Genomic DNA, 19382 nt, shown 5'->3' on the forward strand with positions numbered 1-19382 from the left:
TTATTATGTATTGTATGTACCGACTGTATTTTGTAGGCTGATAGTTCTCATGGTGGGAGAGTCTCTTAGCCTGTATAGCTATCATCAGCAAAAATCAAACTCACCCCGACCTTTTATATTCTTGTGTGATTCAATGCATTGAATCAACTTTGTGAAAAACACATAAGAATGAATCCACATGCGCTTAAGAATAATTTTTGTGACAGTATGATATTACTCATTCCTTTATCGACGAGAGAGAATATTGTTTATCAAAGTAGGAATTGCTACATACATGTCATGCTAAAACACGTACATAAGGCAATGAAATATATCATTCGGCAAGATACGGCCTACGAGACACTGAACCATTTATGTAGAACAGTTAGCCTGAATAAGGTGAATGAAGAGATGCACGTGGATAGTGCCTGATGTTAAGAGGAGCAAGAAATTCGTTCACATGACCTCAACACACACACACACACACCAAATTTCAATGGAAACTGTCAAAATCGGCATCTGCCCAATCCAGCAAGTTTTCAACACCGGCATACAATCTCAGTCCCATTCGTGACTGGTACATTTATCAACAGTTCTACAATCCGGCACGTTGTCTAAAGTGGATTATTTCTTTATTCCCGATGAGTGCCAGTTTAGACTGATTCCACTGTACATAGACAATCATGCTCACCAGACTATATAGACACGCACACCGAGGCCCAAGAATGATCACGCAGATTTATACCCATCCACTGCATACAATTTCCTTCCATACTATAGCCTACCATACATACATCTATGTACACAAAAGTATAGAATGTACATACAGTACATACAAATGGCGAAACATGTATAATTGGGATTACACTTTCTTAGTAAAACTCAAATCGGGTTACCTATTTTTAGTTGAGCACCATCCGGGATTCGAACCCAGTCAGGCACCTAATCGCCAGCACACAAACTCAGCCGCCTATCCTGCTCAGCCACCATGACTTCCACAAACATGAAAGTCGGACAGCATGTGTAGATGTGACTGAATTCTGCCCTAGATTCAATCACATTCAACATCATATGTTAAATTACCATACTAGGTAAAATCAAAATAAAAATGACCTCAGTCTCGACGGAATTTAAACACAAAGGGCAAGATCCTGTTTTCTGGAGTGAGGAAAGATGCGTGTGTGCGCGTACCCGTAAGTACTAGTTAATGAGTGTGTATTGTTTTACGCCGCTTTTAGCAATATTCCAGCAACATCACAGCGGGTAATATCAGTGTTCTGCTCCCCGAAGGCAAGGATGATAAACGTTTGCACATATGTGAGAAATCAAAGATAGCTATCAAATAATAATAATGAGTGTATTTTCAAAGCGTTAAATACTCTAGGCACTAAATGTCACATCATTACTCCGGATAACGCAAGTAGCCTGCGAGGCGCTACAAGGTTACAGTCACATGACATATCCCACTAGGTACCCATTTTCTGCTGGGTAAACACAAAGCCATAGGTGAGACCACATGTACCACTCACGTGTGTTTCGTTGTATAGCAGAAGTAGAATCCTAGAAACGCAAGCAAGAGTCAAGCTGTCGAACATGGTCACCCATCCAAGGACCTAATGCTACTTCTTCTAGTGATTTGTGACCTGAGCACAATGGACAGGTAAAGAGCTCATGCCACCATACCATCTGATGGACATATTAAAAATGATAATTTGAGCGATCCGAAACAATTCACACATTATTTTGAGTGAACACATCAAACTATTGCAGAGAAAGGGACAAGTATAAGAACTTTGGGAAGATGGAAAAATCATGTTCTCGTTTTGGAGCAACGGTCGTTACAAGCTGACAACTGTGAACACAATGTCCACATTAGTTTGACGAAGCACGATATCTGGATATGTTGTCTCTTAAGGTTTTTGGAATATTTCGGTGATTTTCAAACGAAACAGAGTTTCACACGCTACTTGGGGAACAGAAGTCACTGCCAGATTGCCAAATTGCTGATGCTATTCGCTGTTGTGGTCAGTCAGATTCAGTATGTTACACTTGTTGACAAACAAAAATTAAAATACCAATATCTCTGACTTTATCTCTCTGGTCATCTCGCTGTACAAACTGGCGATTTACTAAACAGCAGATGGCCGGTCTGATGGGAAACAGTCCCTGGTCAAACGTTTACGGTGGATGGTTTGAATAAACAGGGCGGTGATTTGGAGAAACTGTAGATGGGCAGATAGGCACGTGGCATGGCACAAGGCAAGGCGCAGAAAGGCACAATGATTAGCTACATATATGCTCTTTAAAAAAAGAAAGACAAAAAGGAAATTGACATGATATTTTGGAGTTTTTTTACGGAGTGCATATAACTGATTCAAACTTGATATCATTATTCAGTTACAATAAAATCATCACTCTACAGACGTCCAAAGCCTGAATATCCAGATATTGCTTGAAAACACAGGAAGCTATTAAAGCCACTTGGTCAGAGTAAAATCCCAGTATCTGATGTCACCAGCATGAGCACATCCTCGATATCTCCAGTGGAGAGTTGTCGGAACGTTTACCCTGGAGATATCGAGGATGGCATGAGCATCGATAATAACAGCAGCGGTGACCGACAGAAAAAAGTAGATGCCGAATGCTGTCTTGAGAAATGTTTGCTACGGTTACTGGAGTGATGCGTGCGGTTTTTTGTAGCATCTAATGTGAGGATTACGCTGGCGCAAGCGTCGATCAAGAGTATCCCATAAATGATCAATGTGGCACATATCGGGTGATAGGGAAGACCATGGTAACCGTTACACCTGAACGTTGTTTTGCTGGAGGTAGCTCTGGTGAGCACACGCTAAAGGAGACCGAGCACTGATCCCCTGTTGACCTTGTGTCAAGACGTTACGTGGAATTGGTCTTCTGACAAAAATTCCGACTTCACGTACCCGATTGCACACAGTTTGGTCGGACATTCGTGGCAGTATAGGGACGTGGTTTGTTGTGGGTGACGCAGGCATAGCGCATGAAAGATGATGTCTCAACCGTATGTAGTGATCCTGGGTGGCGGTGGTAACTCCAGGTCGACCTGACCCGGGGCTGTCATTAACACTCCAAGTATTGTTGTATTGGGTCCAAAGGTTTGAGATGCTGTGTCTGGACACGCCGAAGTGGTTTACCACCTCATGCTGTGACTTCGGTCCTCGTATGTCGTTGTGTTTTTGAACGTCTGTCGGTCTTAGTATTCTTTTTTTTCATCACTGCTGGCTAAAACGATGCTCGTGGGGTACCGTACATGTGGCGTTGTAAAATCACAGGGTTTACATCGGTGTAATACACAATTTCATGATTCACGTGCATTTCATGTAGAAAGCATTTTAGTAATTCACTACAAACGTTGGTGCAACGTTACGTTTTCGTTCAACGTTTCTGTTTCTTTAAACGTTTTGTAATCGGCCACTATCCTGCATCCTGCTGGAATTCATCATTGATTGCTTTGTATGACATGATTTTCTCAAAGTCAAGTTCCTAAGGCAATTCTGTATATAGGCTTCTATTTGTTTACTGTTACACCCCAGAGATGTAAACGTCGTCTAAATGTACCTTTGAACACTACGCTGAATAAACATGGAAAGCAATGGATTTGCTTTTCTGTACAACTATGGCGGTTGTAGCAGTGTTGACATTTATGTGCTTGACATGATTGTGCTTATACAATGTATATGTTACAGTCTCTTTTTGTGAAATGACTAAGAAGGTCAGGTATTTCGTGTCATTTTGTGTAACAACAACCTGTATACTTCAGTCATTTCAGTCATTTCATGAAGTTTGATTGAATAACCTAATCTACAAAAGTGGATCACAATTTAAACATCAGTTATTGTCAATAACAGTTAAATCTATTGTCGCAGCGACTGTTGCACTTCTGCATGGATTCGAAGCATTTGCAACTGTTTGTTTGACAGTTGCTATATGTAGAGCAACCACACCATATATATATATATATATCTGTGTGTGGTGTGTGTGTGTGTATATATATATAACAGGATCTTTCAGTATTAAGCTTGTGTTAATAGTAACAGGACGTGTATGACTGTATTTAAACAAACACGATTCATTATATATTAGTACAGTTCATTCTGATATCAGAGGGGTTGGCCGACTTGTATTAGTACTAACATAGGTACTACTAGCTTTTATGTTTCTTGTCAGTGATCAAAAGAGACCCAGAGTATCCCATGTAAATTTCTTAGCTTCATATAAACTGTGCATTCATTTGTAAATGACTTCAAATGAGACAATTCAAGGAGAAAAAAATGTTGCAATGGTATTGTAGTGGTTGGTCGCAATAGACTATTGCTATCACAATAGTTGTTTCCCCTGAATAGTCACCCCTAACGCATAGGAGCGTCTTATAAGCGGACTGCTGTTTCCAAGTTGTACTTGATACCGAGGTGTGATTATGTTAACTGAGGTTCATGTGTTGTGTTGTGCTAACTGAGGTTTTTATCTTGGTGTGTATGTCAACAGATTACATTATTGTGTCAAGCTGCAATGTGTTGATTACATAGAGATGTTACCACTATTTCTACTGATCTGTAGGGCTGCATAAAAGTATTACATGTTTTTTCGGGCGACAAGGTAGCCTAGTGGTGTTGATGTAGAGGCGGCGAGATAGCCTGGTGATGTTGATGTAGAGGCGGCGTGGTAGCCTAGTGGTGTTGATGTAGAGGCGACAAGGTAGCCTAGTGGTGTTGATGTAGAGGCGACAAGGTAGCCTAGTGGTGTTGATGTAGAGGCGACAAGGTAGCCTAGTGGTGTTGATGTAGAGGCGACAAGGTAGCCTAGTGGTGTTGATGTAGAGGCGACAAGGTAGCCTAGTGGTGTTGATGTAGAGGCGGTGAGGTAGCCTAGTGGTGTTGATGTAGAGGCGACAAGGTAGCCTAGTGGTGTTGATGTAGAGGCGACAAGGTAGCCTAGTGGTGTTGATGTAGAGGCGGCGGGGTAGCCTAGTGGTGTTGATGTAGAGGCGACAAGGTAGCCTAGTGGTGTTGATGTAGAGGCGACAAGGTAGCCTAGTGGTGTTGATGTAGAGGCGGCGGGGTAGCCTAGTGGTGTTGATGTAGAGGCGACAAGGTAGCCTAGTGGTGTTGATGTAGAGGCGGCGGGGTAGCCTAGTGGTGTTAATGTAGAGGCGGTGAGGTAGCCTAGTGGTGTTGATGTAGAGGCGGTGAGGTAGCCTAGTGGTGTTGATGTAGTGGCGACAAGGTAGCCTAGTGGTGTTGATGTAGAGGCGACAAGGTAGCCTAGTGGTGTTAATGTAGAAGCGGCGGGGTGGCCTAGTGGTGTTGATGTAGAGGCGGTGAGGTAGCATAGTGGTGTTAATGTAGAGGCGGCGGGGTGGCCTAGTGGTGTTGATGTAGAGGCGACAAGGTAGCCTAGTGGTGTTGATGTAGAGGCGGCGTGGTAGCCTAGTGGTGTTGATGTAGAGGCGACAAGGTAGCCTAGTGGTGTTGATGTAGAGGCGGCGGGGTAGCCTAGTGGTGTTGATGTAGAGGCGGTGAGGTAGCCTAGTGGTGTTGATGTAGAGGCGACAAGGTAGCCTAGTGGTGTTGATGTAGAGGCGACAAGGTAGCCTAGTGGTGTTGATGTAGAGGCGGCGGGGTGGCCTAGTGGTGTTAATGTAGAGGCGGCAAGGTAGCCTAGTGGTGTTAATGTAGAGGCGGCGTGGTAGCCTAGTGGTGTTGATGTAGAGGCGGCGGGGTAGCCTAGTGGTGTTGATGTAGAGGCGACAAGGTAGCCTAGTGGTGTTGATGTAGAGGCGACAAGGTAGCCTAGTGGTGTTGATGTAAAGGCGACAAGGTAGCCTAGTGGTGTTGATGTAGATGCGACAAGGTAGCCTAGTGGTGTTGATGTAGAGGCGGCGGGGTAGCCTAGTGGTGTTGATGTAGAGGCGGCGTGGTAGCATAGTGGTGTTGATGTAGAGGCGGCGTTGTCAGCTGACAATGTGTAGAGTCTATTTCTGGTGTCCATCGCCGTTATATAGCTGGGTCTGGATTTTCGAAGCTCTCTTAGTGCTAAGACAGGCGTAAGCTAATGTTAATGTCTGGCACTTACGACTATCTTAGCGCTAAGAGAGTTCCGAAAATCTAGGCAATGGAGTATTACAAAGCGGCGTAAAGGTAAATACACTAACCTCATTCACAGTGAGTGAGTTTAGTTTTACGCCGCCCTCAGCAATAGTCCAGCTACATGGCGGTAAATCAATCCAGTGATCCACAACATGGGCATCGATCTACTCAATTGTCAACCGATGACATGACTGTGTCAATCAAGTCAGCGAGCCTGACCACCGATGCCGTTAGTCGCCTCTTATGACAAGCATGGGTTACTGAAGATCAAGTCTAACGCGGAATTTCACGGCTCCACTCACAGAGACATATTAGTGTAAAATGAATATACGAATACGAAAAATATGGGAGATTTCGCCCGTCTAAAATATGTACAACCACTTCTGTAATGCTTGTCGAATCTTGTGTCCATTTAACGCATTTACTTACTAACAAGTCAATGTCACGTGCTGAAGTGCACATACCTGAGCGCCATGGCAACATCATCACGTGTATAATAACACCACAACAAACAGGACTCAAGAATGTCCATTAGTTCAATACATTACTAAGTGATGAGTTTGAATATGTATTATTTAAAGTTTGCGGATCGTAAACAGGTTTAAAAAGGATGAAAAATACGTTGGCATGCGTACAAGTCCTTGCCGCCAATTATCTTGTATTGGAAACATTTTCAGCAAAGGTGATATTCGCAGGGAACAGGAGAACGCACTCGTGCATTTTCGTTTAGCTTGCAGAGTTAAGGCCCTTTGTCGTGTCAGGAACCCCTGATAGTGCCCTTGAATCACCATTTATACACTGCCAGTTATCGCCCCATATCCGAAATGACTCCGGTCTCTACATATACTACTTATCATACGTTTAGACTCACTATAGTTTGTTTGCAGTGAAAACGTACCGAATAAAAGTTGTTTAACAAATTATCATAGTTCTAAATTGCTATTATTGGTCTGTGTTACAAGGTAGTAGGCACATTAAAGGAAACACAGACAACAGTGCTAATATCCTTCAAATAAAAAAAATAGTAATAATAATAACGATTTGAAACTATGATCACTTGTTAAACAACTTTTTCCTAAGTTGAATAAAATTCTGATACTTAAGTGTTCATTTGGCAAGGTAAAATTATGAGGATTCGCAATTTTTATTTTATTAAAATGAAATTCATAGGTACAATTCAAACAGACTATAGTGTACTTGTAGCCACTTACTTTACTCAACTTTTCTAAACTAGGTTGTATAAAATATTCCATACCGTTTAAAGGTACTGTTTACACATGAACTCTGTATGTAAAACAAGTCCGTAACGGTGATGAGATTATCGTCATGAGTTCAATAAATGATGAAATTCAGTGAAAATTGGTGATTGCTTAACAAAACTGTACAAGTTTATGCTTGCTTAAAACGGAATCTGTGCCGCGGTGGCAGTCCGAGGTCTACCACCAAGGGGCCAAACGTGCTTAAAACTGATTTGTTTATATCGTCCCGAATAACGGCTAATGCTACACTCATTAACACTGAGGTGACATAAGCCTCTCTGATCTCCTCGCGTCCAGGGGCGTAGCTACTACTTATATAAAAGAGTTTACACATGACTGTTGCTAAAAAGGTTGGGAAAGCCATCAATACAATCTAAATCTAACGCTTTTCCAAAACTGGCAATGACCGTCTAAAAGATAAACGAAGTTTTATAGGCAATGCCCCTGCTCCCGAATATGCACGTGCATATTGAGAGCCACCTTTTCCTTGACATTTTCATGCATGCAAGTTGACACTTTCGAACGTAAAAGTGCATTAAGGATTCCGAAGAATTGCATTGTAGTATGGAATTGAACACGACTCTTTGGCGTGACGAGAGAACGCCTTAACCACTAGGTTACAAAACCGCCCCGTTTATTTTCGAATGTTAACTGGTTGCGCATAAACATGATTAATAATGCAGCAGCTAACCAATCAGCGAAGGCCATGTGTTTGCCATGATGTTTTTTATATTTCATACGAAGAGTATATATTCCCACATTTTACTCACACCTTCTAATTATCCGGAATTGCTGGTAAGACTGTTTACAATAATTAGAATGTATCGATCAATGCATTTTTATACATCGTCTTTTGATCTGCGTCTTCATACTTTAGGTTTTGCTTTACATTTGATGATGCCTGCATTATTTAATTCGTTTTCTTTTTCATTTTCTGTATTCGATTTTTGTACGCCAGTGACTGTCGCACAGAACCGGTGGACAGTGAGGTAGCCTAGTGGTTAAAACATTCGTTCGTCACGCTGAATACCCGGGTTCGATTCTTCACATGGGTACAATGTGTGAAACCCATTTCTAGTGTCCCCCGCCATGATGTTGCTGGAATGTTGCTGAATGCGGTGTGAAAACAGTCGGTGAAGATCCGCTGTGTTTCTGCTCATGTTATATATCGATTATCTATACGTGTATTGTTTACCATTTTTACAGCTAGTTACCCCTGTTATGTACAGTGACGCAGCATGTATTCAAGTAGTGAATATATTTGATCATTTATATTAAAAACTGCAAATTATGTGATCAACACTATATATGAATACGTTATGAATATGAATGAATTCTGTTGATTGGAAACTAGGTGAACTATTTAATTGTGTATGCATACAACGTATTTGTTGTCATGGTAAAGAAGTACAATAAGAAGATTTCTTCAGTTAGCTACTTACAATTTCAAGGCATTTCTGATTTTAGCACTGGCGCTGCAGTGTTAAAACTACCATCGAACACTCAAAAATACATCATATTTTAATCAATATTAAAATAACCACAAACTTACATGTGCAATATGAAGATAGCTTGTATGAATAACCCGCTATTTTCAAACTACCGGTAGTTAGTGTATTTGAATAGGCGAAACAATATCATGTTTAAATCTAAAGATTCCCAGAACAGGAATTTACATAGAAACTGATTGTTCATATCCTTCACACGAGTCTGCTAATTCCGGTATTAACTTGCTGTTTTGTTCATTCTCGCGTATTACATTCAATTCGACATCTATCAACATGATTTGTCTCATCAAGGTTAGAACTCAATTGTGGTGCGGTCGTTTTCATGTCAACTATTTTTGATTTTCATCAGCGAAATATTCTACAAAGAGTGAGTGAGTGAGTTTAGCTTTACGCCGCTTTTAACATTCCAACAACATTCCTGCAACATTCCAGCAATATCACGGCTCGGACACAAGAAATAGGCTTCACAGATTGTGCCCGAGTGGGGATTCGAACCTGGGTCTTCGGCGTGACGGGCGAACGCCTCAATCACATGGCTACCCCACCGCCCCAATTCTACAAAGATAGTTGATCTGATGGTCATACACGGCTGTCTTCAAGACCTATGTGCTGAGTTCAGTCATAGTATTTGAATGACAGAATCCGTTCCATGTCCTAGATTATCATCTGTTATTGTTCCAGGCACCATGAGAATATGGATCTTCTTGGCGTTGTTTGGAGTGCTGTTGGTGATTATCCCAGAGATACAAGGGAGAACACTAAGTAAGTAATGCAAGTATCGGAATGAAATACAAACCAATGTTTACGCAGTTAAAATGGCATCTCATGGACTGAGTGTATTTTGAGAACATTCTGTTTAACTCTACAGGCGAGCGAGATGAGAAAGTGTCTGACAGTGAGGAGGCGGAAGGAGATGCTGATCAATCTGATGATGACAACACCAAACCAAATGCAGATGACCAGAGAAAAAAGGTCAACACCCGAAGCAAAAGAGGACTGTTTGACTCGATGATGGGAGGGGGTGGGATGAGTGGCAGCGGTCGGCATGGCGGAGCAGGGGGTGGCAACAATCAAGGTTTCCTCTTTGGAGGCGGCAGCCTCGGCCAAACTCACGGTACGGGAAGCAACCTATTTGGTAGGGTGATGGGTGGTGCAACTAATCGCGGAAGACAGTTGGGAGACTTTTTTGGTGGGGTGATGGGAGGTGGAAATAATGATGGAAATCATATGAGCCGCATGTTGGGTGGTCTGGTGAGCGGCCTCACAAGTGGAAAGTGACGCTCCAAGTCCGGACACAAAAGTGGCAAGCAAAGCCACATATTTGCACACTAAGATTTTTAAATAGAGACCATTAATCAGACGAGATCCCCAAGTAATGTATACAGAGCTAAAATGTAAACAAGAAAATATATTCAACTGGAAACAGAATATATAAAATTTTCGAAAATTAAAATACTTCAAAAGTCAAGCGACTCATTTTTATGATGTTTTATGAGTTAATATTTTATGTGTAGTTTATACTTACGGCTGGTCTCTTCAGGATTATAAACTACAGGGCAAACAAACGTTATTACCTACTTCACGTGGCCACAAAGTAGAAACAATGATCTATATGAGAGTTTGGATAATTATTTTACAAAAAGAAATAATTTTCCAATAATTTTACAGAAAGGTCATTGTTTAGTCAAGTTAAAATCAGAATTCATTCAATAAGACACAAAGCGTCACCTAATGAAACAGGATCGGGACACGGTATCACACATCTATAGGGAGTGTCACCGCCCTGTGCATTCACATGCGTCGACACGTCGCCTCACTGACGCGGTCAGTCGGTGGAAACATAGCCCTAGATTTTCGAGGCTTTCTTAGCGATAAGATAGTCCTAAGTTAATGTATGGCACTTATGACTATCTTAGGATTAAGAGTATTTCGAAAGTTGTCGAAAGTTGCGACGTTGTCGCAGATGACGATCAAGTTGATCCCAAAGATGTTCAATAGAACGCGCTGGCTGAGACAATACGTTCGCGTTAACTTTGTGTAAGGTAGTCTCTAATAATGCTAGCGGTGTAATGCCTCGCGCTGTCGTGCTGCAAAATGACTCATTCCTATATCGCAGGGCATTTGAATTTCCTCGGATGATAGCCAGTCTTGCACTGTAGCCACAAGTGCATCCCATGCCATAACGCCTTCTCCGTCGACCGGTTGAACTTCTTGAATGCAAGTTGACGCCTTTAATTCGTAAAACTCGAATTCTGCCGTCGTTTCTATACAGAGTGATTCATATATAAAGAGCACTCTCTCACATCATGTCTCTGCCACCGACGTACAGTTAGTGCCCATTGCAGTCTGCGGTGACGGTGTAGACGGGTCAAGGCCATTCCACAAACGGACGACAGGCACTTATACTAGCCATACCAAGTTGTCGAAAGACTGTTTGTTTGCTGCTGATGTGTCCTAGTACTTTTGTCGTCGTTGACATCGCCATTAAATATATGTTCAGGAGATTGATCTGCGGTCTTTGGTGGGTCTTGAGATATCTGAGGTCTGTTTGCTGTTGCGGTTTGTCAAGTTGCCGATGGTGACTTAATACAGTTGAAGGGTCTTGCCAGCTGATATTATGGAGCCCCATATCCACCATATCAATCGCCTTGTCTTGTGCTTGCCTAGGTCTTGCATATTAGTGGCGGTTTTGGGCTGTTGCATAATCATCATTCGTCGGTTACCATGCCACACATGCACGTGCCTTTTGGACCAGTGTCCTATAATGCCGTGTTTCACGTTTGGAAAAAATACACGATTCGAACCAAGTTCTCGGACAGCTGCGTTGTTATCGTGACCAAGTTCCTTATTTGACGTTTTCAGCTTGATTTCAAACTTGATCCAGCATCCTTTTTTATACAACTACTATAAAATGATAACTTTCTTTTGCACGGTAGTTTATGTATTGTTATTGGCCTGTATTCATTCATAAATGCACCTACAACGTGATATGTACGTGTAGCAAAATACCATTCGAACTCAAGGTCACTTCGGCGGAAGTCCTGGCGGAAGTCCTGGTGGAAGTCCCGGTGGAAGTCCCGGTGGAAGTCCTGGTGGAAGTCCCGGTGGAAGTCCAGGCGGAAGTCCCGGCCAAAGTTCTATCAGTCACTTTGGCGGAGGTCGTGGTCGAACTGAGGGTAGCTTCGGCGGAGGTCACGGCAGAAGTCCAGGCGGTCGCTTTGGCGGAGGTTTCGGAACTCACGGCCATAGGGGAATTCATATTCGGCTAGGTGGCCGAAGGGGCAGCGGTATGGGTGGCCTCATGAGCACAATGGGTGGAATGATGAGCAAAATGGGCGGAATGATGAGCAAAATGGGTGGAGGAATGGGAAGCAGGATGGGTGGAGGGATGGGCAGCAGGATGGGTGGCCCCAAGGGAAGCATAAATAGTCGAGGGAAGGGCAGTGGGGTGGGTGGGGGGATGGGAGGCAGGATGAGTGGACGGATGAGCGGCAGGATGGGTGGAGGGATGGGTGGGGGGATGAGCAACAGGATGAGTGGAGGGATGGGTGGGGGGATTAGTAACAGGATAGGTGGAGGAATGGGTGGCGGGATGGGTGGAGGGATGAGCAACAGGATGGGTGGAGGGATGAGCAGCAGGATGGGTGGAGGGATGAGCAGCAGGATGGGTGGAGGAATGAGCGGCAGGATGGGTGGAGGGATGGGCAGTGGCATGCGTGGAGGGATGGGCAGCAGGATGGGTGGCCACATATCTTTTGGCAAATAATACTCCAAGTAAGGATACGGCAGCAGAAAGAAATGTACGACTTTCGCATATTGAATTGAAGATTGGTTGACTCTTCTTCACAGCGTCTTACCTGCAAAGTTTTATAGAGAAGAACATCATATGTAGAAACATTTAAAAAATCTCGTCATGCCCTGTACCAATACAGATAAAGGTGCTCTTTAATCATCCTGCATATCTGAATAAAAGTATGTGCCCAGAGGGAGTTTGAGTGAATCCTTAGCGAGAGTGTAGCGGGGCTAAACGATACCATGCAACTTCGACTTAGCCAATGTGAATGGTGTCGTCAAAACAGCTTTGAAAGTGTTTCGGCAATATAAAAGTGTGTCAGTTTTATGTTGAACAATATGTTCGATATTTACTGCCTCGGGTCAAATCCACTGGCACAGACATAGTGCTGACAAATCTAAACTCACCATTATTGCGAAAGTAGGATTCGAACCCATACAAAAGTGGGACTTTATGTGGTACATATACATCGGTTTGACCTGTATTCCCGTTATATAACGGCGCATCATACTAATGTGTTTGAAAGCTGAACGTGAAGCGGTTCTCAAAAGTGTACTGCGGTGGGGAAACCGTGAAGTGAGAATTCCAAGTGTACATAAACTGATTCAAGTCACTGACACAGTAACTGTTGTTCACCATAATGTGGGGCGGTGGGGCAGCCCAGTGGTTAATGCACTCGTCACGCTGAAGACCAAGGCTCGATTCTCCACGAGTACAATGTGAGAAGCCCGACTCTGATGTCACCCCGCTGTGACATTGCAGGGATGTTGCTAAAAGTGGCGTAAGACCATATTCACTCACTCACTCAAGATAATGTATACATGGCATATAACAGGCCCTTCACGTAACACAATGAATCATTTGAGCTGGAGTTTTAATAAGCTTAAGTGAGTGAGTGAGTTTAGCTTTACGCCGTACACAGCAGTATTCCAGCTATATGGCGGTGGTCTGTAAAAAATCGAGTCTGAACCAGACAATCCAGTGATCAACAGTCTGAACCTCGACCTGCGCAACTGGGAACCGCTGACGTGCCAAACAAGTCAGCGAGTCTGACCACCCGATCCCGTTAGTCGCCTCTTACGACAAGCTGAGTCGCCTTTTACAGCAAGCATGGGTTGCTGAAGACCTATTCTACCCCGAGACCTTCACGAGTCTGTAATAAGCTTAAATGTATCCGACTAGCTGATACACAAAAAAGATGCACATTTACTATTATACTATTTAGACGTCACATCATTACCCTCGTTCACAACACTGTCCTTGTTCACAAGATCACATTTCTTCCAATAACCCTTGTTCAGATCATAATCCTTGTTCACATTACTGTTGTTCACATCACTGTCCTTGTTCACATCACTGTCCTTGTTCACATTACTGTCCTTGTTCACATCATAAACCTTGTGCACATTACTGCCTTTGTTCACATCATAAACCTTGTCCACATTACTGCTCTTGTTCACATCATTACCCTGGTTCACATTACTGTTCCTGTTCACATCATTACCCGTGTTCACATTATTGCCCTTGTTAACATAAGCCTTGTTCATATTACTGCCCTTGTTCACCCTTGTTCACACTACTGTCCTTGCTCACATAATTACCCTTGTTCACATTATTGTCCTTGTTTACATAACTCTTGTTCATATTACAGCCCATGTTCACATCATAACTTTGTTATTAATTTGCTTGTTCACATCACAACCCATGTTCACACTACTGTCCTTGTTCGCATCATAACCCATGTTCACATTGCTCTCCGTGTTCGCATCATGACCTTATTCTCATCATCCTTGTTTGTAATGATAAATTGCACGCGGCAGCATGCGTTAACCGCAATTTCACTTGTTTCATGTTTGTGTTCACTGCAGTATCACGTATGTGAGTAAATGGTGTTGCTCCTGATGCAGCTCCTAGACGCTTACTACCTTAGTGAAACCCACAAACACGGGTACCCAAGGTGCTGACAGAGCAAGAAACAAATTGGGGACAGACAGGGATTGCGACCAACCACCACAGGTTTGATGCGTGTCCTGTTGGCCTAGTAATGGAACACGGCACAGTGAACTAGGGAGCTCGATACGAAGAGCCTATCGTCAGTAATAAACCAAGCGTACATTGTCTGAGACCAGCAGAAACAAGTTTCGGAGTATAATCAAAAGCAGTTACGAATGACATCTCTTGGACTGACTAAAATTTTTAGAACATTCTGTTTGACTCGACAGGCAAGCGAGATGTGAAAGGCTCTGAACGTGGAGATGCGCAAGAAGATGCCGACAAATCTATTGCCGACAAGACCAGAAATACGGATGACAAGATGAAAATAATCACACAACGCAAAAGAGAAAGTTTTGATTAGTTGTTGGGACGGGAAGAAGGCGGTCATGGAGGGAAACAAGGTGGAAATCATGGCAAGCCTCACGGTAAGAGAAGCAGGATACTGTGTAGGGTGATGTGTGGTGCAAGTAGTCGTGGAAGACAGTTGAGTGACATTTTTGGTGGTGTGATGGGGGCGGGGGGGGGGGGGGAGGGTGGTGTGTGTGTTCAAATAGTGTGTATAAGTCGACTGAACCCGGATGGACATTTCACTTACTGCACGTGTGTGGACACAAACGGTCGTTCAGGTCTGTACCCGGTGACGGTTAAAATAAGTGGGAGGAGGTGGCGTCACATGATTTGATCGATGTAGCGATTTGCTGTAAAACTGCATCGAACCACCACTATCTCCCCACCATGATGCTTTCTCCATCAAATCTGTACACTTGTCGAATGCAATACGGGACAAAACGTTGGTGTTGACGTTGACAGGCACATTGTCTTCCATACTGTCGTTGCAGAAAGAGACGCAATTCATTGCTGAACCAAACACGTTGCATGCGTTCCCCTGGTTCCATGTCTGCACCCTGTTGCACACGTCGTTGTTGCGTTAGCTGTGTCAGGACAGTTCCAACGTTTGGTTGATATGCTCGCTTAGACGATTGCCGATGGTTTGGTCGGAGATTCTTTGAAGACCAAGCACCTGTCCTGTAGTGGCCGTAGGTGAAACACCTGGATGAATATGTCCTGAGCAGGAGTGGTCACTCTTGGTCTCCCACTTTTGAGACGATCCTGGATAGAACTGAAGCGGGTATATCGTTGTCATTATCGAGATATGGCGCTGTGGTTGACGTTCAAATGTCTTGCAACAGCATTCTGGGACTCCCCTGCTTCCAAACATCTAATGGTAATAATTCGGTCAGTAGCATTCAATCTTGGCATTTTTAACTTCGTTTTCGTCGTAATTTTCACAATGTAATGAATGGCCATGGTGTGGCCTTTAATAGTCGATGTCTCTTCTCATGTGTCCGAGACATTACACGTGCATTAAGTGGAAACCCTTTTCTGCATGCACTGTTCATGTGTCCTTTTCAATTTCTATCACAAACCTTTAGAAACACATGCTCTAATGCCTTTGCGTGCAGTACACTGCATCCACGACAGGATTAACGCCATTCAGACCAAGAATTGTCTTGACGATAGCTGTCAAACTATATCGAAATGAATTGCTGAAAACGCCTATTCGTTTTCTTTTCTTGAAGAGTGTGTATGTTTAAAGCTCATCTCCATGGAATATTAACTAAAGTCATGAACGTTCTTCACTTGAGCACAATATAGAAACAAAGACATTAGGGAGATTTGTGACAATTATGTTACAAAGTCATTTTCCAATAATTTGACGGAAAATTCACTGTAATGCAGTTCTTGTATTTTTTGCAATTCATTCAGAAAGGATCAAGGCGTGAAAATGGAAAAATCAAATATCAGATTTCATTGAAAAAGTGCATTTAGAGTCACAGTGAAATAGGAGACCGCCGCACCCTGGGCATCCATGCACCCCAGCACACGTCTTTGCATTGACCTCAAAGTCCAATTCTGTTAATGTTCCTGTCGGTTTGTTGGGTGTGGTACACCTGGTCGCAGCTGACGATCAACATGATCCCAGAGATGTTCAACAAATCCAAGGCAATACGTTGACGTTAGCATTGTGCGGGTATTCTCGACCATTTCTGGTGGTGTGATTCCCTGCGTTGTCGTGCTACAAATCTTGGTTATTGTCGAATAAAGAGCTCAACAAACGTCTCAACACTACATCCACGTATCGCCGAACATTCAGATTTCCTCGGATACTAACAGTCTTCTTGTCGTCCCACACCACGACCCTTCCTCCATTGAACGGATGAACTTGAATACAGTTTACCATTCCATGGAACATGCGACAGGGTCGTATAACATATAGAATCGACAGTCGTCGAAGGACTGTTCGTCTGCTGATGATTTCTCCTACTGCTGTTGCCGCCACTGACGTCGCCGTCATGAATATATTCCGGAGTTGCCGGATGGAGAGGTCATAAATTTTGGATGATGGATCGTGAAATTATAGCTGCCGTAACACGGGAGACGCGTGCCGGATCCCCGACTACTTTACACGCCATTAGCGCAAAGCGCATTTACATATGGCGCGCATTGCCTGACTTTCAGACGCGATTTGAATGCACATTACACCTTGGCAGAACCGCACTTTCAAGGGCTTTCCACCACAGTAAAATTTTATATATTAAAACTACAGGCATTGCTTTTATGGCTTTATTCCAATTCATTGCAGCTTTAGCTGTGACGTATATTGATTCCTCTGTAGCGCGAATGTCTAATGTTGCACATCAGCACGTTACATATTTCCAGAATCCCACATGAATCATCTTGCAAATGCTTTATAGTTGTAAATATTAACGACGCCGGTATAGTCGGTGTACAGATTCATTTAAATTTCGCCAATCTATATCAACCGCGGTATTTGTTGCATTTCGCACATTAATACCTATATAGCTCCTCCACTAAACGCGCAACGTGTGCGTTTTATACACTGTCTGACACACACTTTAAATGGTTTTCAAACGCAGTATAGAAATGCATTTTCTGAGGTGAATCGTAAGAGTGGTTGCCATTACATCATGACCGGACTATGGTGGCATGATGACTGCTGTGATATAGAAGAATTGAAGTTCAACAAAATTACACAAACCATCATGTCGGAGATTCAATCTGGACTGGTTACCAGGGGCAGCATTAGAACCACGTTTGCATTTTTGGAGAGAGCGTTGCCTTGGGTTTCCAACCATGTATAACATGCATAGATATCACAAAGTAAAAGGCTTCCAAAATGCAATGGCGCGAGCGACTACCACCGGAGGCTGGGTGGAAGAAAAGTCTTCCACCGAGACTTCTGTGGAAGAAATTCAGACAGCCTGAAATCACAGAAACCTTAATTGCTCGGCTATACATTTGCCAAAATACAAACGGATCCCGCTATCCAACGACATGCAGGATGCGCGTGTAAGGCGGCGCATGCAGCTCCCAAGGGAGCCGTGCTGCAATAGGTGATACAATCTGGGTGGATCTTAACAGTGTATGACACGAGGATGACTTACAGCCCACTTTCCTTTCGTGTATTTCACTCAGTAACCCAGTTGCATAACAGTTTCGTGTCTTCATTCGTGTCTCTGTTAACAGTTTTAGAATATAATTCAAACCTAACACCCTTTCTTTCTTACAAACGCCTTCTTTGTGCGATACGTTTGCAACGTACACTTATCCTGGTGCTAAATGATTTGTGAACAACGCAACTGTGTTTGAAATGGAACAGCTGGGAGGAGCGATGAGTTTCAAGGCCTTACACAGTGTCGTTCCGGTCCTTGCAGCCTGAATACGTACAAAGAGCCGAAGTGTTCTAGATTACTGCATCTAGATGTTTACGTATTCTTATGTAACAGGCAGCAATCTTATTTCTACCCATGACGGAGGGGGGTGTTTTAATTTTGAAAATATTGTAATATGTCAATAAAGATGCCCCTTGAATGTCTGTATCTTATGTTTTTCTCTTAAAATTGAAGGTTTCATAAACTAATAATGATAATACCAATTGAGTAGGATGTAGTGTAATTGATTATTTCATTAGTTCTGCTGATGTACATCAGATCTGTAAATATATGCATATAGATACTCGTGTAGAGTCGAAACATATGCCAGTGAGTTTACACTTGAAGTGCACTACCGAGGTGACAGACAATGAGGCTGAACGTAAACAAGAACAATCACGAGGTGAGTGTAGATATAGGTGGGAGGACAGCAAGATTGATGTATATCTAGAATCCCTAAGCTATCTGTGGGGGAATGAAGACCTCAACGATTATATAGTCTGGTTCATAATTATTGAGAATTTTTCTTCTTACTTTGAGCTATCCTAACACCACAACTGATTCACTGATACTTAAAACTAAGTAATGGTATAAGGGAGGTAACTCATCTTGGCCTACTGAGTATAGTACAATTAGAGTTACCTCCCCTGAATTTGTAGCAGACGTCATTTTCCTCAGCACTGTCAACAATGTCTGCTGAAGATTTTAAGAAGGTTGATTTTTGAGTTGTGTAATCAAGGAACTGATGATGTAAATACATTGGCAGAGAGAACAGGAACTCCTCTTTCTACTGTGTATAGGATTAGGAAGAATTTTAAAGAGGGAAAGGATTTTGGGCACCAGAAAGGAGCAGGGAGACCCAGAAAATTGGACTTCTCAGATCGCGTCCGGCTGGGAATTTTAGCGTCTAAAAAGCAAAGGGCAAGCATCTCCAACATCAGGTATGAAATGATAGAAAGGGAATCAACAGTTGTATCAAAATCTACAGTTAG

General features: G+C 42.9%; 1 protein-coding gene across 1 annotated transcript; it reads left to right on the forward strand.

The window, feature by feature from the left end:
• The first annotated feature begins 2498 nt into the window (after positions 1-2498).
• On the forward strand, positions 2499-12634 carry LOC137278744 (keratin, type I cytoskeletal 9-like). Its single transcript, XM_067811259.1, has 4 exons — positions 2499-2637; positions 9550-9630; positions 9737-10119; positions 11870-12634. Exons 1-4 carry the CDS (start codon positions 2499-2501, stop codon positions 12632-12634), a joined length of 1368 nt encoding a protein of 455 aa, XP_067667360.1.
• The last annotated feature ends 6748 nt before the right edge of the window (positions 12635-19382 follow it).

The sequence above is a fragment of the Haliotis asinina genome, chromosome 3 (assembly GCF_037392515.1).
Source record: "Haliotis asinina isolate JCU_RB_2024 chromosome 3, JCU_Hal_asi_v2, whole genome shotgun sequence".
Lineage (NCBI taxonomy): Eukaryota > Metazoa > Mollusca > Gastropoda > Lepetellida > Haliotidae > Haliotis > Haliotis asinina.

Bases quoted from the DNA above. Each gene is read 5' to 3' on its own strand.
- LOC137278744 (XM_067811259.1), top strand. From the start codon at position 2,499: ATGAGCACATCCTCGATATCTCCAGTGGAGAGTTGTCGGAACGTTTAC. The intron at 2,638-9,549 runs GTTTGCTACGGT...TTATTGTTCCAG, and splicing joins CGAATGCTGTCTTGAGAAAT to GCACCATGAGAATATGGATC. The intron at 9,631-9,736 runs GTAAGTAATGCA...TTAACTCTACAG, and splicing joins GATACAAGGGAGAACACTAA to GCGAGCGAGATGAGAAAGTG.